This window comes from Gouania willdenowi, chromosome 19 (genome assembly GCF_900634775.1).
Source record: "Gouania willdenowi chromosome 19, fGouWil2.1, whole genome shotgun sequence".
In the NCBI taxonomy this organism is placed as follows: Eukaryota; Metazoa; Chordata; class Actinopteri; order Blenniiformes; family Gobiesocidae; genus Gouania; species Gouania willdenowi.
In genome coordinates, this window is record NC_041062.1 from 18562639 (window position 1) to 18585342 (window position 22704).

At 39.9% G+C, this 22704-nt stretch overlaps 1 protein-coding gene across 3 annotated transcripts in view; it reads left to right on the plus strand.

The window, feature by feature from the left end:
- The window catches only part of snx29 (sorting nexin 29), a 228497-nt gene that overhangs the window by 52469 nt on the left and 153324 nt on the right, over nucleotides 1-22704 (plus strand). For all 3 annotated transcript variants that reach the window (XM_028477028.1, XM_028477029.1, XM_028477030.1), the window contains exon 14: nucleotides 1099-1184. In XM_028477028.1, coding sequence (XP_028332829.1) covers nucleotides 1099-1184 — 86 coding nt within the window. The remainder of the gene's footprint in view (nucleotides 1-1098; nucleotides 1185-22704) is intronic.

Genomic DNA, 22704 nt, shown 5'->3' on the forward strand with positions numbered 1-22704 from the left:
TTGTTATTTGTGAATAGAAGCTGATAAGCAGGGCACAAAAAAAAAACCCTCTCCCTTGGATAATGAGGCGTTGGGTGGGGGGAGCGGGCAGGGGGGTGGCAGTGCAAGGCAAAGTGTTGAGTTTTAGTGCCACGGGGCATGGAGCTGGTTTCTAACCCTGATGGATTTACCTCCCCAAGATGTCGATGCTCATCCAGTGATGCCTTGTGAGAACTCCTCCTCTGGTTCTTTATCGCTGTGCCTTTGTGCTCTGCTCTCGCGATGGTTCAATCAGCACTCGCAGCTAAACTCAGGCCTGGTCTTCTGAGATAGGCCACTCACTAATGACTTAAGTTAATCAATGAATGAAGTGTGATTGGGCAAGACACTCCAGTCCAAGCTGTATGCAAATTTAAAGTACTTATTTGTTCTTCCAATTACAAATTGCAATTCTTATTTATAAACTAGCTTCTTACTGTGAACAATCAAATGGCTTCACCTGCCCTAATTCTTATCCTTCCAACCCGTTTATCAAAGGGCTTCAACCACAAAGGCTTCCTGGTTCCTTGCACGATTACTGGCTGTTGCTCCTCCACCCTTCTCAATTAAATGCAGAAAAATAAAATGAGCTCTTACGTTAGATGAAAGCCTCTCACCTGAATGAGCCTCTAGTTACCTGTGTTTAGCCTATAAGCAGAATGCAAATTTGCTAATTTCTCAGTGTTTGAAATGTAAGAGGAGTTATAAATCTCTTTTCATGTATTCTATATTTTGTGATACGGTTGGAAGAAGAAAAGAGTGAATTTATTACACTAAATGTTTTTTTTGTGTAAAGGTGATGTTAAATGCTTTGAACTCTAACTTTGATGATGCAATGTGCCACTAATTCATTGAGAGCAATGCAGGGTTCACTGTCAAATCCATCTAATAATATTGTCACAGTGCTACTCAATTAGTAATTTTTTTTAACTTTATTTTTGTCCATCGACTCTCGTTAGCTCATCAGGTGGCCCAATGATTTACACTTTGACAATGACTAATGACATCCAAACAGTCCAGAAAATTCTGTCTTTTCACTCCCTGCGGTTTGAAGACTTGTGATTGTTTGTGTCTTTACAGGGAAAATGAAGTCCTGAAGGTCCAGTTAAAGAAGTATGTTGGAGCGGTGCAGATGCTGAAGAGGGAGGGAAGTCAGGGCAATGACGGTAAGACACGCTTTCTCCAGCCTTCATTTTAGCTACTGGTAACATTGATATAGTTTTGCTTAATGCTTGGCGATGTGTATGGTTCTTTTTGTAAAGACTGCCAAGATAAGCCCCTGCTGTATTAAAGGCAAAAGTAGCATGGCTAATTGTCACGGGATACACAATGGGAAATTGCATTGGTTGCTAGGGAAGTGAGAGTGGTTCTCTTTGATGCTTGAAGCGTATTGTTTTTGGGATATTTCTTTTTCATCATCAAAATTAAGACAAGAGTGCTGCATTTAGGGTGCATTCACATCAATGGATCCTAGGGCTTGGATAGTCCGCCTTGATTGGGCAATGTGAACACGCAAACAGAGTCTAGAGCGGATCAAATGGGTGAATTTTAAAGCGATTGTTTCTGTTGGTTTCGGAGCATTTCCGATCAAAGCCTCGAGGGATTAGGAGTGTCGTGAACACAACTGCTGATCAGAGCGGATCAAACACAGGAAGTATCGGCGATGATGTAGAGTAGGGAGGTTCACAACATTAATTTTCACCAAATTTTGCCAGATTACTTTTCGCCTTGTTCCTATTGACTTTGTAAGCATCAGTTACTAAAAATGGAGTCGATCGCTGCACATTTAGGGGTGGCAAAGTTTTTCACAATGTTAATGTTTTTTCTATTTTCAGGAATAGTGTTTGAAGCTATTAATGACCATATTTACCTTCATATCATTAAAGTTTCTGATGTCTGTCAAAGTTACGCATTCTTTGGTTGACCAATAACAATTGCGAAAAGGTGTGCCACCCTTTACGGATGTTATACTGTATTGGGCCAATTTTTGGTACAGATGTTCAAAATATCAATAACAAGGCCAAATGCGATCTGGCCAAATTTGCAAAACTTTTTCTTAGACCATTCTATTGTAAACCACCTTAACGTAGCGCGCATGGAATTGTGAATGCTTCAGGTTTCTGTTTTTCTGTCTAGAGAAGTCTCTACTCCAGTAATGGCGCCCTCAAGTGGTTAGCTCATGTAACCGCATCAGAGTCTGTTTGGAACGGATCAGAAGTTGCGCTCTGAATGCAAACAGAGCCAAACCAAGGTCCTCCGCCCATTCGGACCAAAACCAGAATTAAACTGGTGTAAATGGACCCTTATGGCATGTTTCCATTGGCGGTATTGGCTCTACATGGCTCTGCACTGCTCGCTTTCGGGACCCTATACCGTTTTTCTGGATTGTATCCATTGAGCACCAACCTGACACATGAAACTGCCAGACTACGGATGGCACTATTTTGCTGCCATCCTCACAAGATCAACAATAATCGATGGAGGCCAAATACTTCCTCTCTGTGCGTGAGTTGATGACTCTGCGCGTCAGTGTATTTTTTGTGCTTACGTCATATTTTCAGACCAATGCTGCTTTTTTTGGAACCTCAACAAAGGACTGAAAAAAGCAGCACCAGATACCATGGAGGAGGTACTTTTTTCCAGTGGAAACGCGAAAAAAGAGAGTAAAGCCGATGCCACCAGTGGAACACGCCATTGGAGAGCTTTGGTGGTCTTGGAAAAGCATTTATGCTCTTGTAAACCCATTTAGTACCACATCATTAAGGCCTGCTGCTGATTGGTTAGTTTCCCCCCATTGTCTTCACACCTGTTAATGCAAACTGGGCTTAATTTGCAAAGGCTACAAAGGCTGTAAAATGGCGGCCCGCTGCTTTTTCACAGGCCTCAAACTGCGCATGTGACTCCTTCACTGTGTGTGTGCTTTGGTTTGACCGTGACCAGCACATGGCTGTCATCTCTGTGCCAAAGATGTACTGACTGGCAGTTTCTGCGTTGCTGTAGCAACAGAACGGCACGTTTTTACTGCCTGTTAGAACTTGCCAGTAAAAAAATGTGAAATGTGACGTTAAGCATCCTGCCTTCTGTTTCCAGCCTCAGTCTTTATCCTTGGCACCAATAAATTCACTTTCAGGTGGATCAATCATTTTTTGTGAACCAGCTCGGGGCATTTGTTCCTGAGTAGTTTTTGTGTAAATACGGGAAAAATGTAAAATGACCAGGGACCAGTGAGGAGTGCAGCAATGGTTTGGAAGTACAATTTAGCTTTTTCAACCTCAAAGTAGTATGAAAGACCATGAAAGGGAGAAGTTGGACTCAAGACCCTAATACTAAACTTGATATCCTCCAGATAGACTTAACAGCATAGATCATAGGTGGGCAAACTACGGCCCGCGGGCCACATTCGGCCCGTTGGTCTTTTTAATCCGGCCCGCCGAAGTCAAAATAAACAATTAAAACACAAGCTGAACCGTCTTGCTCAATTATTTATCTCAACACCCATGGGAACCAAATATTCTCCCTTTCTCCGCTCACGCCCACCCCTTTCTATCCACCCAGCCAATCAACACGCAGAACACATGTAAACAAAGACAAACATTGGCAGAGAAAGCTACACGTAATAATGATGCCTTCATGGCAATGGGAAACCACAGTACTCGTTGAATAAACTACAATGGGACTCAGTCCGTTACAATAAAATAATTATGACTGCATTCCTTTGACTTAGTCCTGTGATGCCTGGCATCCTACTCGGTATGGACAGAAAATGTAATATGAGGAAGAAAGCAGATTTAGATTGGTCGCCGCCATAGCACACCCACAAAGAAGAAGAAGAAAAAGAAGCGACAGAAGAACTTACTCATAGTAGAAGCGGAAACTTGGGTATCTGGCCAGACAAACAGTTCTTCCACTTCGGATAATCAAAGTAAGCTGTTTGTTGGTGTTTTATTGCGGGATCACGTGGTGTCGCGTGAATACACCTGGCTCACAAGGCAGCGTAGCGCGCCTTGGAGCCAGGTGGTGGTTGACGGAGCAAAACCGCGGCGCTGACACAGCGATACACATCTACAACAATGAGTGGCCCAAAGAAAAGAAGAGTCAACAGTGAGTGCTGAGTGTTTAATCATGAATGGACAAGTAAATACTTTTCACTGAAGTCCTGTCAAAGGCTGTATGCCTTATTATTTGCAAAGAAACTGTTTTAAAGGAATAAAACATCCACCGTCACTTTTCCTCCAAACATGCTGCTAATTATGCTAATAACCATTATTAACAAATTATGTTGGAGGATTTTTTTCATGCAAATACTTTTTATTTAACTGAGCTACTTTTACACACACCCACACACACACACCCACCCACCCACACACACACACTATATATATAGTGTGTGTGTTATGTGAACTTTCAAGTCCCACATGTGCCCATTGCCCCCCAAATAATCCTGACAAATAACACGTAAATTAAAATATCCTAAGAATGGTAAAGGGTTGAATCTTTTTCTTTTGGTTTATAGATGCGTTTTGTGGATCCACAGATAAGTAAAAGTAGATGGTAACAGTAAGGCCCTGATTTACAAGGTTCCTTCCAAAAAAGGGCGTAAAATTATTTCCGTGCTGAATTATATTGCATTAATTCTGCCTTACCTGCTGCAGGTGATTCATTAAGATTACACAAGCAGACGTGATTGAAACCACTCTACTTAAATGAGGATTTTGCACATGGTATGTGTTGAACATGCAGAATGTCTGAGAGCTGAAGGGCAGAAAGTGCAAAATTGAATTCGAAGTGTTAGTGAAACTGTTGAACTACAGAAAAAAAGCTGCAGTTAAAGGCAGGTCAAGCACTCATTTAATTAAGTAAATACTTTGAATTTCATAATCTATGTAGCTTCCAAATGAATATAGTTATGAAAGTGCTGTCACTTGGATGGAAGAATTGATTTGCCAACATGTGCAGTGCAGATACTTTTCATATGCAGAACAAATTGATGATCATAAAAAAGCTTAAGAATGTAGAATGGTTTTTTTTTTGTAGTTTTTTTTCATAATGAGATCACATTTTTGGTGCAGTTTTCTTGACAATTTTATTTCTGCAAATAACAAATGTCTGTTTTTTTTCTTTTTAATGAAGTTGTTCTTTTAAAAGTTGCTGCAGCAACTCAAGGTCAATAAATGCATACATTTTATAATTCATGATTTTTGCGTGCTCACGTAAAAGTTCTACACGAGTGCGTAAAGGCATGATATGCTCTCGTTAAAGTTTATCACGCAAAACTCAAAAAACAAAACAAAATGCGTCAATTTTTTTCTCTTCATGTTGTTTGATTAAAATGTTAAATCTTCATGTGGATTTCCTCTTGGCGTAAGAAAAAAAAAACATTAATTGCTTCTGCTGTGGCTGCAAGAAAGAATTTTCCCCTAAATAACAATAAAAGAATAGTTAAGCATCATTCCCTGCTGCGATATCTGTCTATACAGAATGAATTGATGACTCAGCTTTGTTTGGAAACTTCATAGGAGGCTTTGATTGTGTTTTCCAGGTCTCTGCTATTTACTCTGCCATTTTCATCACTGCTGCTGTGTATATGTTGACTAAAACGACAACAACTGGATTGCTTTTATGTTTTCATTCCAGCTGTTTCTTATGTCATTGGCAAATAAAGGACATTATTTAACAGCCACATTCAATATTCAACTCATTCAGTGCCAGCCATTTTCAGAATTTCTACCCCCCTTGGTGCCAGCCGTTTTAGAGCATTTTGACTGATTTTTAACGACCCGCAGAATATTTTAATATATAATTCTGACACCAGATTCTGAAAGATTTAAGTCTCTACTTTCATCAAAAAAAAAAAAAAAAAAAATTGTTTCTAGCGTGTTTTGTTTTTCTGTAATCAGCAGTTGAATAGAGGCAAGTTTCACACAAATCGGCAGTTTGTGACAAAAATCTGAGAAAAACGACTTATTATTGACTTTGAAGCAATTTTTTTGCTTTAGGGACACCTCATCATTGCTTTCCTTCTATAAAACTACAAAAACAACACTGAGACCGGGCTTTTGATGGTAAGATTATTATTATTTTGTTATCTGGGTTAAAATTGAATGGTTTGCTTACTGTATTTTGGCCGTCCTCCAAGTCTCTCCTCCGTCATTCTCCCCACATGCAACTTCCTCCTCCTCCCGGACATGCCGAGTGTCACCGCTTGCCCCATTTTTTTGATCGTTTTATCTCACCATCGCGACACTCTCAATATTCCACTGAGTTCCACACATGCTCTGGTCGAGTGTGAGCTGCTGTGCGCTGGTGGGAACTTCAGCATCAACTCTTATAGCACCATTTTCTGTCTTGTAAACTCCTTTTTTTCTCCCTCTGAGCTCGACCCATCACGGGTGATCTCTCATTCAAAGGTGTGCTGCTGCCACCTACACGTCAGCAATTGGTCACTACATCATGGTACAAGTTAGATATTAAACGGGAGACCTTCGTCACACTGTCTCCTAGCAATCCCAGCCAAAAAACACATTCACGTCTATAGACGTGAATGGCATTCAATGAGTTAATATAAAGACTAAATATTCAAGAGAATTCATGCTTTCAGGCGACTGGCCCTGCCACCACTTTGTAAGGCAGATGCTAAGGTTTTAGCCTATAGACCTAGAGTTATGTTTAAAACATCACATGGGCTTCACATTTCATTGCATTGACTGTATTCGACCTCTTCAGAATAGTGACATGAGTAGATGATGGAAGGAAAAAGAAAAAAAAGAAGCAATTTGCTCGCAGATCGAACCAGCATGTGCTACCAGGAAATAACCACCACCCGGTTAAACTCAACAGTCTCTCACTAACCTGTGACATTTCACTCTGCGCTCGTTCTTTTCTCCATCCGTTTTTTTTTTTTGTTGCTGATTTGAGTTTTGATTCTCCCGTCATCATTTGTACCCCTTCAGCCTTTCCTGCATCTCGACAGGCATGACAATTCCCTATTCACGGCGGCGTCTAAATGATTTCATCCTCCTTTGCCTCTGTCTTTTTCTGCTAATGATGTGCCTCATGTCATCGTACTTTGATGTCGACTACAACTGTGCTTATATATGTGCATATGTGTGGAGCGTAGATGGAGGAATAATGGGCAAGGGCTTCAGGGTGAGGGTGGAAATCACAATGGGATGTAAGTGTGTGTGTGTGTGTGTGTGTGTGTGTGTGTGAGTGAACTGACATGCAAGATACCTGCTTTCTTCATATAAGCAAACTGCCTTTAAAAAAAAAAGTAGAAGCTTCTTCCCTTTATTGGTAGTGTTCAGTGCAGACTCCATCCTCCTCTGTGCGCCTCAGGCTTTTTCAAACCCTTGACATAAAAAAAAAAGGGATGTTTTTTTTCCACTTCCATTTTCGTCGGTGATTATTGCCGTTTCCACATGTGATGCTGTCAGGTCTTGTTTGATTGGGGCGGAGGATGGGGGGAAATCACCAGTCGCACCGCGTGCATAATTCATGGCTCTTAAATGCAAACCCCAATGCTGAAATGAAAAAGCTGAAGCCTCAAATAAGTTTCGCTCTAGCTTGTGTAACTTCAAATCAGGCACGGCGCAGGATTTTCCCTCTCCCGGTGCTAAGGGGGTGCGGGATTGATATGTGGGGGTGCTGATAATAATAAAAAAATAAATAAAAAAAAAACTTTTATAACGAGTTTCTCATTTTTTCTTCAATAAAATAAGTTGTGCAACACAGAATGTTAGATTTAACTGAATTTGGTCAAAGAATATTTAACAAAAATAGTTAAGCATATCACAGGTGACCACAAGGCAATGGCAAAAAAAAAAAATGAGCAAAAGTGACCAATTCAACATTTGACAGCCACTCATTCGCCTGCTAATAATCAGACAGTAAATCTAAAATACAAAAACGTCAGGGAAGAACTAAAGGCTTTCATACACTGTGCAACTTTTGGCCAATTTAGAGCCAATTTACGACTTGAGCGTCTATTTTGTGGGATCGTGCGAGTCTCTGCTAGACCGTTTGCCGTGCATCGTGTAGCATACATGGGGTCATGAGAAGCGATTAACACCTCACGACCAGCTCCCGATCAGCAATCGTATGTTTGTAAGGAAATCAAACATGTATGAAATTCAGTCACTCCTCGTGAGCGTATCTCACAGTTGAAGCAGTGCCACGGACCGGCTTACCGTAAACGCTCAAACTGTGCATGCGCTAACACCGTAGGACCGCTGTATATTTGACGGACTGTACTGCCCACGTCTGTCCAGACAGCTCCTGGTTTATCACATCGCCGTCTTTTCTTTTTTAAAGCTCTTTTTGCTGAGATTTGCGAGTGTCTCTCCACTTCCGGGTTTTTCTTTTTCGTCTGTTTTAAATGGCGACGCCTCAGAGTTCCGGAAACAAGACCCCGACGTGTTGCGTATGAACGTACAGTGTGACTAGTCAGATTGTCGGTCCGTACAGTGTGAGAACATGCATCGTGAGCTGCGCACATTCGGGCTCTGGACATGAGTCGCACAGTTTGAGCTGGAAACGAGTACAACGAATGAAAAAATCGCACTGTGTATCCCAGCTTTAACTCACCCTCATTGTTTTATAAGCGAACGATGTGTTTGTTTTTGCGTGTTTGGACAGGCAGGCAAGATTGCTGAGTCAAGGGTTTGAATTTCGGTTTCTCAGGTATATTTTAACGCGCCACATGCAGGAAAAAATGCGCTCACATGAAGCGGAGGTGACAAGTAGCATGACAAATATGGGTGAAAGTTTGTAGAGGCTCCCTGGGAGATGAGCTCTTGGTCTTCATTTTCTACGGGAACTCTTGTTTTTCTTAATTATCCATTGCATTGGACTGTTAGTGAACGCTAAAATGATGCACGAAAAAGACTCTTCTCATCCCCTATCTCTCTCACACACACACACACACACACACACACACACACACGCACACACACACACACGCACACACACACACACACTGTAGGCGGTACAGGCAGGGTTTTGATTGGAACAGAATGGCTACTCTGGAACTTTTTTAATGTTTTTGAACTCAATAAATTAATAATTAAAATATTAAATAAAATGCTCAAGGAGCTTAACTGGGCCTACACAAATTCCTGATGGGGCTATAGCGCCCCGGTGTCAAATTTAGAAGAAGCAATCAGCTGATACCCAGATGCAGGGTTGGAGTCAATTACATTTTTCAATTACAATCACGTCTTCAATAGTGTTTCATGCCCGTTCAGTGTTAGCAACAGAGTCAGACAAGGTGGATTTAATACATGGGCTAAATGCATGTATAACAGGCTGTGTGATTGGGAATTGCTTTAGTGAACCACCTGATGTATGCTGATCTTATTGTGTTCAGTCCAAGCAGTGCAAGTCTCCAGGAACTTCTTAAAGGGGACATATCAAAAATGACCTTACCCACAGATGTGGGTACATTTCCATAAAAAATAAAACTCAACCAGGCACTTTGAAAAGGTTCTGATGCTGGGAGACGGTGTAATGAAGCGTGTGGGTTACTACATCCAACAACCGAACATTTTGACTTATCCTCTCGTAACTTCGGCATCCTTGAGCTTGGACTACAAAATAAAAGCGAGAAATAAAAATGGCGGATTGCTCGAAGTGTTGGACCTGGAGTTGATGTACTAATTTGGCAGTTCCGCTGCAAATACTGTGATGTAATAGTTCAAAAAACGTAATAGAGAATAGAAAAATCGAAACAGATTGAAAAATATGAGCAAAACAGAATATAAAGATATCTACGGAGCACCTGAAGAGACTAATTAGATTTTTTCTGTACGTCTAAGCACTCTACATATACAACAAAATGCATTTAAGGGCCAAAAAAGTGGATTTAGCATGATATGTCCCCTTTAATATCTGTTCAAAATATGAAAAACAAGCGAACTCTGGTCCTCTGAAAAATATGGGTCTCTGTTCGCCTCAAGCGAAGCATGGTGCGTTTTTAATCATGTTAAAAAGCAAACCGGGACCAATATAGCATGCAATTGTGATGGAGCAACTCCATTAATGACTGGGCAGCAGCGGAACACAGCAGTCACACAGACTGTCGTCATGACAACAGGCACGCACACACACTCACAACCCAGCACTCCAGCAGGCAGCACACACACAAATATCCATCCATCCATCCATCCATCCAAACACGTCACAAACATTTCCTCACTCTCTTCCTTATTTACTCCCACATTATTCATTTATTTCACTTCTCTCTCTTCCCTAAACTGTTCACATGGGCAGCCATGGCTGCACACCTGACTGCTCTGTGTTTCACCTGCACATACATTATCACATTCTCACACATTGTATATATATATACAGTATATATATATATATATATATATATATATATATATATATATATATATATATAAAATCATAATCAAAATCGGGTGTGTAGTAGATCATGATACAGCTCGAGTCCTCAACGATACATGATGTGAGGGTTTAAAGTCGTACGATATATAATCCTACCTTTAATAGCCATTCTTTCTTCCTTCTATGCTTCCTTCATCCATCCTTGCTTCCATGCTTACTTCCTTTCTTCCTTCCTTCTGTCCATCTTTGCTTCTTTTTTTCTTTCCTTCCTTCCTTCCTTTTGTCCATCCTTCCTTCCTTTCTTACTTTCGTCCATCTTTGCTTCTTTCCTTCCTTCCTTCCTTTTGTCCGTCCTTCCTTCCTTTCTTCCTTCCTTCCTTTCTTACTTTCGTCCATCTTTCCTACCTTGCTTCCTTCCTTCCATTCTTGCTTCCTTCCTTCTTTACTTCCATTCATCCTTGCTTACTTCTTCCTTCCTTCCTTCCTTCCTTCCTTCCTTCCTTACTTTCATCCATCCCTCCTTCCTTGCTTACTTCTGTCCATCTTTGCTTCTTTCTTTCTTTCCTTCCTTCGTTCCTTCCTTGCTTCTTTCCGTCCATTCTTGCTTCCTTCCTTTTTTACTTCCTTCCTTCCTTGCTTACTTCCATCCACCCTTCCTTCCTTCTTTACTCCGTTCCTTCCTTGCTTACTTCCATTCATCCTTGCTTACTTCTTCCTTCCTTCCTTGATTTCTTCCTTCCATCCTTCCATCCTTCCTTGCTTGCTTGGCCATGGTTGTGTGTATTATTACCAGAGAGGAACAGGCTAAGTATAGCAGTGATTGTGATGAAAGGCTGTTGTCTGAAGTGAGTTTGTTTAGTGATAGAAGGTCAGGGCACAAAATAAATCCACTGATGAGAATGAAAAAAAAAAACACATTACTTTTCCCAGAGAACGTGACTTGTCTCCCTCTAAGTGGATAGCGTTTTTGCTCACTAAAAAAAAAAGATGGCTGATTGCTCCATAAGGTGAGGTAAAATTGGCCTGTGCTGCTGTATATGAGAAAGGATTGTCCTGCCAATGGCCAATAGGGATCTGGAGTTATTAACGTGTTAAATGCTGGTTGAGCTCTGAGGACACTCAAGGAGAATGATAAAGGGTCAGAGGGCACGTGCTCTAGTGAGATGGGATTTCCTTTTCTCTATTTCCTCATTGAGTGCTCAGTCATATCTTTTGTATCTCAGTCTTCTATCTGTGCACTCCATTTTTTCCTTTCATTTATGAAACCTGAGAGCCCAGATTCTAAGGATTTTTACAGAAGTTGGACAAGATTGTTTTTCTTGTAGTTGGTGGGTTTGGTGTTTCATTTTGTTACAACTTTGCTCCCCTCCCCCGTTGTGTCTAGGAATAGCAGTGAAATTGCATGAACCATGAAACAAAGTAGGTATTTTAAGAGAAAGAACTAAATAGTAAAATAAATTATCCTACTAAAACCAATTTTGCAAGCCAAAGTTTCCAATGTGTCTAAATGTTGCTATTGCATTATCTCAAAAAAAATTCCCTTCAAATACATACAATTATATTCTTGTGTTAAGGAAAATAATATCTTAGAAGGAGCTACATTTGGGGGTTGGGGGTTGGGGTCGGTGGCGGGATGCGATGGGTGCTCAGCTGCTCTGGGCTTCCTCTCGGCCTGGGATCTTGGGGGCGTCTGGGGGGATGCTCGGCCGTGGGGGGGGGGTGGCCTGGGGCTCCCTGGCCCCCGCTCTTTCTGCTGGCCTGGCTGCATCTGTGGGCAGTTCCTGGGTTTGCAGTAGCGGTTTTTGCACATGTACTGGTCTACGATGCACTGGCACGCCTTGGGATGTGGGATAAAACTCATACTGGGCTTAACTTTAGACACGTTAATCCCAAATACCTGCTTTAGGTATTTCCACTCACTCCTTCCCCCTGTCCACAGCCACCAACTTTATAGCTAAGCTTCACACTTGTCACTATACTGGCTTGATTACACAACATAATAAGCACAATATGTTCTACAACTTCACATCTCACTCTCACTGTAAAATAATCTATTATTTCCCATCCTTTCTATTTCCTACCTTGAGTCTCTCCTCCCTGCTCCCTTTCCCCTCCCCCTCCTTTTTTTCATCAAATTGAGATTAAAAAATAACTGCCATCATGTGATATAAGCGTGGGAAATTTGTATCCATGTGTATTTGGAGGGGCTGAGATATCTACAACTGAATTAGTTTTAATTTACCCAATGATAAATGTTTTTTCTGTCATTGTTACTTTCTCCTGCGGTATGAATTAGATGCTCAAAAGGGCCAGGTTTGGCCCCCGAGAGATTGACACGTCGTCTGTTGGATAAAAGGACATGAAATGGTAGGTTTGTGACTTTTTCAAAGGCTTCAGACAGGACTTTTATACTATGTTTGCACCTTACTAGATTTTCAAAAAGAAAATTAAAAATCAGTGCATTTTCTTTGAATGTGAAGCAGAATTCATCGGCCTTCGATTGTTACACCCACTAATGAGTAACGTGAGACCAAAATGGTAAAACTAATCTGTGTAATGTTCCCTATCAATAAGTAAACAATACAACGCTTGATGAATCATTAAGACTTGACCTTTATTTAAAACCCTTTTGGAACAAGTTTTATACATAAGGCTGACATTACGTTATCATTATTGTGATATGACACATATCATTACCATGAATAAGGTTTCATGAAGGCGGTCATTAAGTGTTGTTCTTTACCCTGACCCCACTAGATCCCTCCACCTAACCCAAAAAATGCCAACATAGCTCCAAAGCAGGGGTGGACTGGGACAAATTTTCAGCGCTGGCATTTTGTGTCCAGACCAGCCCATTGCAATATCAGCGACACCATGTAGAAGCCGTTATTAAGTCAGTGATTCTCAACATGTGGCTCTTTGTCTTTATTTTAATTATTATTCCACCAGAAAACCTTAAAAGGGGGAACTTTTTAACCCCATTTTACCGATTTCCTTTGGCCGTTTTGCAACTTCCTTTGTCCCCTTTTCAAAAAGTGCTGGCACTTAGACTTTATCTACTTTTTGCCAATAAATATCCCTTTTTTCTTATTTGTTGTCCATTTTTGCCACTTCTTTTTGACACTTTTTATCCAATTTTGGTCCTTTCTTCAATTTTCTTTGCCACTTTTTATCCAAATAATTCCAATCATTACCACTTGATTAATTTTTACCCAACATTTTGCCTCTTTTTGTTGCACATTTTTGCCCTTTTTCACTATTGATTGCCACATTTTGCTCATTAAAGTTACCCTTTGCCATTACATACCACCTGGTTTCTTTTTATTTGTCCATTTTTGGGCCACTCTTGACTGCTTATGGCCCATTTTAGTCACTTTACACTCTTTTCTTGTCACTTTTTTGACACTTTTGGACCATTTTTGGTCACACGTTACCACGTCTGCCTCCACTCACTCATAAAAAACGTCGTGGACCGGCACACTTTGGGTCGACGGCCCACCGTGATGATTCCCGGTGTTTCAGATAGGTAGTCCACCCCTGCTCCAAAGGAGTCACGATTTTGCACTTAATGACAGCCTTCATGACACCTTGTTCAGGCTAATGACAGCGTAATGTCAGCTTTGTGTATAAAACTTCAAGTATAGTGTTACAACCCTTTTTGAAAACTATTTAACAGCCCTTAACAAAAGTTTGTATAGAAAGCTTATATAATTAAGGCTTTGCTGCATCTCCCACATGATATATGCATATTTCCAGACTCTGAAACCTTTAAATTAAACATTCTAAAATATGTCCGCTCAATATTTGGATTGTCCCTTTGTTTTTTCTTTCTTCGCGTACATGCTTAATTTCTCCGTAAATCTAATGCCGACACCATCTTTTTCATCTCCAAAGAGAGAAAGGATGACACGGCTGTTGGAAAAACCAATAAAGTGGCCCCGGTTTCTCCTTGGTTCTCTGACAGCCGTTGGCCTAATGAGTGGCATTTGTTTTGCTGCCTGCACTAATAGAAATGTGTGACTTATTCAATACACACTTATATCTGCATTTTATTGTCTTCCTGCGTCAGCCCCTGTGCCCTTGTAGGGCCTTGGGGTGTGTGGGAGCCCTGCTATGAGCTGTCAGCTGAGCATGTGTGTGGATGAGAATTTTCATTAGCTGGGAAAGTGTTGCTGAACGTGTTAATGGTGGTTAATGGAAGGAAACCAGGTCACAGACACAAGAGGGGACAGTCTTAATCAAACAAAGGCGTTTTAGGTCCGATGTGCATGTGTGTGCACGTGTAAATATTATACTGTAACTGTGTTAATTGTCTTTTTTAGCCTAACACCTCAGGCCTAAATGAATATACCCTTTACAGGCTGTAGGTGGGTAAGAATCTGTTGTAACTGGTGTGGAAGTGGTTTACGTTCTCCAGTTATTTACGTCCCAATTGGCCAACTGTAAAGGGAGCGAATGATGAGTCACTTTCACAACAAATTTAGCTTTATGGAGCCCACGCTGTAGCCGCCGAGTGGATACAGGCTGTTTAGCCTTTCAGGTCCTTAATCCAACAGATTGGGGATGTTTACCATCTCCAGAGTGTGAGAGACTGTTTCTGTATTCAGCTGTTTGTCTCTGATTATTGAAACAGACACTATTTATCTATGCTGCGTTTTGTTTCTTTCAGTAGCAGGGTTGGGGTCAATTACATTTTGAAATTACAGTTACGTCTTCAATTATCCATGTTCAATGACAACTCAATTACGATTATGTTGAAAAGCTATTTTTCCAATTACAATTAAAATGACAGTTATGTTCAAATACACATTGTTCTCATTTACTAAAGTTCAATTACAAATAATCACAATTACTGAGCCTTTAATGAATAAGTCCATAAATTTTAACCTTCCTCTTGTGTTAGCTTTCTGTTAGCATCTCTTATGATAACGGGCCAGTTTTGACCCATGTCATAAATCAGCTGTAAAATACACTAAATAATATTATCTATCATCCAATTTGTTTTTTTATCTGTTGGTTACCTTGTTAGGCTTCCTAATCAATGAAAATATTAGTTTTATTGTTTTTGGTGTGGTCGTCTGAGGCTTTTTTGTGTCACTACACCCCTAGATGTATCTCTTTTTTAAATGGTAAACTGATCCTCAAGAGAACTGACAGGAAAATTTGATATGAAACATTATATTGATTGTTAGCTACGTATGTGTAAGCCATAGAACTATAACATGGTTCCCCAGTTTTGTGTTTAATTACATTGTAAATGACAGTTTTTATTAAATTTCCGTGCCATTTACAATTACAAAGTCAATTATCATTTAAGGCTGTGCGGTATACCGGTTCATATCGATGGCCGGTATATAATATATTTTTGTTATGATATGGATTTTGAATATACTGCCGTACTGGTGTATTTGATACGCTACGCTGCGCCGTGTTTCAGACCGGACCCTTTTCAACTTTGCAGTGTAAATCTGCCTGCTTGCGCACGCCTCTGCTACAGGAGAACAACACTCACGGACACGGAGGCACAGTTAGCTTAGCATGTCGGCAGTTCGGCAGTATGACAAAAAAAGAGAGCAAAGGATCGCAATTTGTAATTCCTATAATGCAGAAATAAGTCCTGGTGGAGCTGCAAACAAAGCGCTACCTTATTCACCATAAGAAACCACCACACCACTGAGTATGCAGCATTTAAAGTTAGAAATCAAGCTAATGCTAAAGCTAAGCTAACGTGGCAAAGAGCCATTGGGCTGCTGTTGCAAACTTGTATTACTACTAGTGTGGAATTATTCTACAATATTCACTCATCATGACAGTAAAATAGACCATCCTAAGTCAGTCTACTGCAGTAATTCCTCTCTCAACCAGTAGAAAATGCTGTGAACACCTGATTATGCATGAAAAATTACAGTGAAACTGTTAGAATTTTGAAAAATACTTAAAAATATACATTTTTGGTCATATTGCCCAGCCCTAACGTCATTCTTGTAATGAATCTCCCCAACGCGGTGTGAGTTTGACCTGAAACTTAGTCAATAGCTTCCAAATACCCCGAGTGTGTGCATCTGTTATTTTGGAGTAAAAATGGTGAAAACGTTAATTTTAAGATTTCTAGGCACAGTCAGGGCGTTGAGGGGGTCCGGTTCGGGGGCCTCAGTATTGCATCACTGCTTTTTGCAGATGATGTGGTCCTGTTGGCTCCAACATACCGTGACCTTCAACTCTCACTGGATCGGTTCGCAGCCGAGTGTGAAGCGGCCGGAATGAGAATCAGCACCTCCAAATCCGAGTCCATGGTTCTCGACCGGAAAAAGGTGGAGTGCCTTCTCCGGGTTGGAGATGAGGTTCTGCCCCAGGTGGAGGAGTTCAAGTACCTCGGGGTCTTGTTCACGAGTGAGGGAAGGATGGAGCGAGAGATCGACAGGCGGATTGGTGCGGCGTCTGCAGTGATGCGGAGTCTGCACCAGTCCGTCATTGTAAAGAGGGAGCTGAGCCAAAAAGCGAAGCTCTCTATTTACAGGTCGGTCTACGTTCCAACCCTCACCTATGGTCATGAACTTTGGGTCATGACCGAAAGAACAAGATCACGGGTACAAGCGGCCGAAATGAGTTTCCTCCGTAGGGTGGCTGGGCTCTCCCTTAGAGATAGGGTGAGAAGCTCAGTCATTCGGGATGGGCTCAAAGTAGAGTCGCTGCTCCTCCGCATCGAGAAGAGCTGGAGGAAGTGGCCGGGGAGAGGGAAGTCTGGGCCTCCCTACTGAGGATGCTGCCCCCGCGACCCGGAAACGGCTAAGCGGGAGAAGATGGATGGATGGATGGATGGACGGCTCCCTCGGTAAGAGCACGGTATTGAGCGTGCTACTTCCGGTTCCGGGTTCATGACGTCACCGTGTCGCAGTTTGTTTGAGTTAAAAAAAAAAAAGTCAATATTAAAAACGTTTTTGTACCGCTAAAAGTAATTTCACTTAATATTTCATGGTTATTTAATATTATTCCCGTGATTCCAAACTTCCTTTAAATCTCTGGTCACGGACTTCACTTCCTCCTTCGTCTCCATGACTGTGGGCGGCGGCTGTGCTGACATTCGTTAGCCGATTATATCACAAACATTCTGGTTCTTCAGACAGAGGAATGTAAAGTTTTTGTGAGCAGACGGGTCCACAACATGGCTCTACTATGATTATTGTTTGTTCTGCGCAACGGTGAGTGTTTCTTCTTATATTATTCTATGTGCTAGGAAACACACAAACACACACACAGTATTTTTAATAAAAATATACTAAATGAGTAAAATAAAATAAAAAACTAAACAATATTTATACAAAAAGTACACAAAATGACTCCAGAATCACACTACAATGGCAACAAAAAACAATAATTATACAAAAAAAATGCACAAAACGACAACTGAAAGATAAAAAATACACATAATGATGACTTCAAAAAACATACATTACAGAAAAATACAACAAAAATATGAAAATGGCTCAAAATACACAAACATTTATAAAAAACAAATATTTATAAAAAAATATACACAAAAACTAAATATTTACACAAAAAATACACAAAATGACTCCTGAATCACACTACAATGAAAACAAAAACAATAATTATGCAAAAAATGCACAAAAACACAATCGAAAGATACAAAAATACACATGACTCCAAAAAACATACATTACAGAAAAATACACCAAACAAAAGCAATATAAAAGTGAGTAAAAAAACCAAGCACATTTATCATGCACGTCCCATAGAATTAAACTTGGAAAATTGCACTTACATTTTGCACCCGTAATTATACCCCTTATGCTCCCACATGAATGCATAATTCCGACGGGCACTGTCTTATTTGGTAAATAAGTGGAATGAAAGTATTTAGTGCCTCCTGATTAGATTTATTTCCATCATTTTTTACCATTTGCGGTAATCTCTGACCTGTTGTGGGACCAAGACTGACTCTTGTATTTTCAGTTCATGTTTTAATTAAGATCCTTTACAGTATGTCAACATCATTATTATTATTATCATTTTAAAATTTAAATAAACAGTAAAACTCGTTATTTGTAATCATCCACTCCCTTGTAGTGCATTGCATTCCCCCATTTGAGGAACCCTGATTGAGACTTTTTTCAAGTTATTTACCATTAAAACCAACCAATTCACCTACTTAAAATCATCAACCTAAATGGAAAAAGGGGATAAAAGATCATTTAAGTCAGGGTATTTTTTAAACATTAAAAAAAATGTATGTAAGCAATTTATCAAACTGGTTCCAAGTACAAAAAACAAAAAATCTGACGTGCAAAACTTCAAGTTCTTTTTGTCACTACTTTGTTTACCAAAAGTATTGTTGCATTAGCAACACTGGCTACATAACAAGGCAGCTTATAATAAATAAGTGATTCACAGTAAGGGTTACAATTACTAATTATCTGATATATCTTATTGCAAAAAAAGAAAAACCGCAACGTTTCATGCTATATTTGGCTTTTACTTTTCAAAATCAGGTGTGCTAACCCCCAAAGTAATTTTAAACCTCCCATCTATCCTCTAAAGCTTTAATCTTCTACTTCTTCCAACACTAGAATATTGTCTTCAGACAGGATACAGAATTACAGATGGATTTTCCTGCTTCCAGGCGACTGAGGCATTGTGAGGACAGTTCTGCACATTCCTGCTGAAGTTTTGTAATAAAGTATGATTGCCTGGGAGTCGGAATTAAGTGAAGAGAGTGATTATGGGTCTGAAGACAAGGTTTCAGTAAAGGAAGAGAGTCACGCCTTCAAAAACTAAGAATATTTTTTGAACAATTTCAGCCCAGTTTTGCTTATTTTTACCCCGTTTCTGCAACTACACCAAATATTTTAACCTATTCTCATCACTTTTTATTGTGTGAAGGGAGATATAGGTTTGACCGTATGTCCGTCCGTCCAAGTTAAAGGGGACAGCTTTTCAGAAACCGCTTAAGATAGGATAACCAAATTCGTTGTGTGGCTTCAGGGTATCAATACCTTGATGGAGTTTGAAAATGAAAAGTGCGCAAATATTTTTACCAGAGTTATTGTCCTTGTGCCATTTTTTTTTACTCTGTTCGAGGTATCTTCAAAGGGGACAGCTTTCCTTGGAAACTGTTTAAGATAGTTATTAATTGTATATTCTGATGTGATAATATTTTCTTATGTATACATCTAAGTTCTTAGATTTAGGATATTTAGGAAAAGGTTGTGAGTTATAATGACAACCAATCTGACGGGAGATGTTGATGACTGTCTTCTTGTTTTTGCCATATTTTTCCTTCTTTTAATGCATTTTTGCTACATTATTGCCATTTCTGCCACTTATTTATCAAATTTCAATACCGTTTCTGCACATTTTTTCCACGTTCAAGACATTTTCAGCACTTATAAACCCTTTACACCACTTTTCCCACCTACTGTCACATATGTTGACCCATTATGGTCACTTTTAACCTATTTTTTTTGCCAATTTAACCACATTCGTCATGCCCATTATTTGCTAGTTTAAACTATATGTTCCAATATTGATACTTTGAACCCGTTTTTAACACTTTTTCTGTCCATTTTTGTGTCCACTCTAATTTGAAACTTTTAACCAATTTTTGTGGTTTTTAAAATCCAGTTTCACCACCTTTTCCACCATTTTTGGTCACTTTTAACCCATTTTATTTCTGATTAAAACAATAATTTACATCTTTAAGATGATTACTATGGCCCACATAATAGTAAACTTCCTGGATGACAGTGGGTATTATTCTGATAAATAAATAAATGTGGTTATCACAAATTAATAGAACAATGGACCATCATTTTGCTGACTTCAGTCGTGGGCTGAAAAGGTTGAGAACCCCTGCTCTTGGTCATCCATGTTCTCACTCCTAATAAGTGTCCACTTGTGGAAGTTTGTGTAAAAAAGAAAAAACACAATCGTACATTAAGAGGCAAAGACTGTCCAACTTTTTTTCCAGCTCTTTTTGTTTCATGATGAATTACTTGTGACCTTTTGCTGGCTTGTCTCTTTCCCTCCCAGCGAGCGTCGTAGTTCTGTATTAGACAAGGCCAGACTTTCCTCCTTATTTCCTGCTTGTGAAACAGCAGACGCTTGCACTGCCTCTACCTTGGGGTGAGGGCTAAGTGGTTTGGATTGGAGTTGAGCAGATTTTGAGCGCGCCGGGGTGACGCGATGTTCATTTGGTGCACAGGCTGCTGTCCTCTTGGACCTTTTTTGTCCTATTAAATGAAGTCGTGTCGACGTTGCGCGACAGTCATGGGGGAGAACTTTAGTTGAGTGAAATACTCAAGGCTGCCTGCAGGATTGTAGTACATAGGCTTCTGTACTGTATGTCTGCAGTTTCACTCATTTCCTCTGCTCTTCTCACTGTTGTTGCTTGTCATTCAGTTTAAAAGCACAATTTATGATTAATAATGCCAATAGCTTAGGTCCCATTAGGGCGTTTTAGAGCCCGATATGTAACAATGACCCGAAATGTAACAAGACCTTAATTGTAATTAAAGATGCTGACCCCAAAACGTAAAAACAAGTTGTTACATTTTGGGCGAAATGTTTTCACGTTTATGGGCCAGGCAAAATATTTGTCCCCTAATTATGTAATAATTCTATTACTATTATTTATTATCAGTTAAAGTTCAGTGAATGAGTTGAAATTGAACTAAGGTAAGAAAGAAAAAAAAATGTCAAGGTTCTCCAAAAGAACAGCAGGGGCAAGTAACAACAGTAATTATTCAGTTACATGTTTTTAACTTTTTAGCAAATTTAGAATAGGATTATATATAAAATAATATTTGATATTAATAATTATTGTATTCATATTAATTATTATAGTAATAATACTAATTATTAATATTCTTATTTAGAAAAAGACAGCTTCTCTTTCCTCCAGTAATGTGGATGCACACATCACACTGTTATTATTAAATTATAATTTTCACATTATCATTACAAAAGGTTTTTACGTTGTGGGATCAGCATCTTGTTATATTATGGACCAGTTATTACATTTCTGATTTTGTTCCATTTTTGTTTTAATAACATGTCGGGTTGTTGCTACATATCAGGCTCTATTAGAACTGTAAATATCTGAGCTGATTGGTGCCCTGGAACATCCTGCCTACATCAGTCAAGCTAGTGATGATGCTGTTGAATGAACTCTGGTTCCCATTAGTATTTTCCCAGTCAGGTTCTTAGTTTTGCTCACATACTTAATTTTTCTTTTCACTGAGTGATGTTTATTAGTGATAATGTAAAGTGTCCTCACTGTTGTACTCCATGTACTTTATTATTATTATAGAACATATTTTAGCCTGATAACTCATTCAATTTAGTCCGATACTACCGACCAGGGTTCCCCAGCATACAGAATACAAGGACATTCCAGCTAGGTACTGGTGTTTTTCTTGTTTAACTGGATTGATAAATGGTTGAAATTTAATTCAAAGTTTTCCCTTTCAAACCTTATGGAACAGTGACATCATAGGACAGTTCCTTTGAATGTGAAAGTCTTTGAATGCCGGCTGTTAGTCATGATTGATATACGGTTTACTGGAGTAATGATAGTAACTCAGAGAGGTTATACTGACTCTGAGGGGTAATTTTGACTTTGAGGGCTTATACCCGGTGATATACTGATTCCAAGGGGTTCAGCTTATGCATCCTCTCATGCATTTTTGTTTGGGAAATGTAGTTTATCTCTTTGTTATAATTACATTAAGGCTGCAACAACGTATCGATAAAATCAACATAAATCGACTATTAAAAGCGTTGATTTGTTTCGACGTGCGATTTCACTGACCGTGACGCAGAGCCGTTTGCTTCACCTGCAGAGCTTTGTGTGTGCGCGCATGAGTGTTTGTGTGTGTGCCCACGAGTGTAGTGTTTGTATGTGCGCTCATGATTTTTGTATGCCCGTGCATGAGTGTTTGTGTGTGCGCGCCTGACTGTTTGTGTGTGCGTGCATGAGTGTTTGTGTGTGCACGCACGAGTGTAGTGTTTATGTGCGCTTATGATTTTTGTATGTCCGCGCATGAGTGTTTTTGTGTGCGTGCCTGACTGTGTGTGCACGCATTAATGCTTGTGTATGTGCACACGAGTTTTTGTGTGCGCGCCCAGGATTGTTTGTGTATGTGCACATGAGCGTTTGTGTGTGCGCACGAGTGTAGTGTTTATATGTGCGTGCATGAGTGTTTGTGTGTGTGAGCACAAGTGTTAGTGTGTGCTCCCAGGAATGTTTGTGTGCGCGCATGAGTGTTTGTGCGAGTGTGTGTGGGCTTGCAAGTGTTTGTGTGTGTGTGTGTGTGTGTGTGT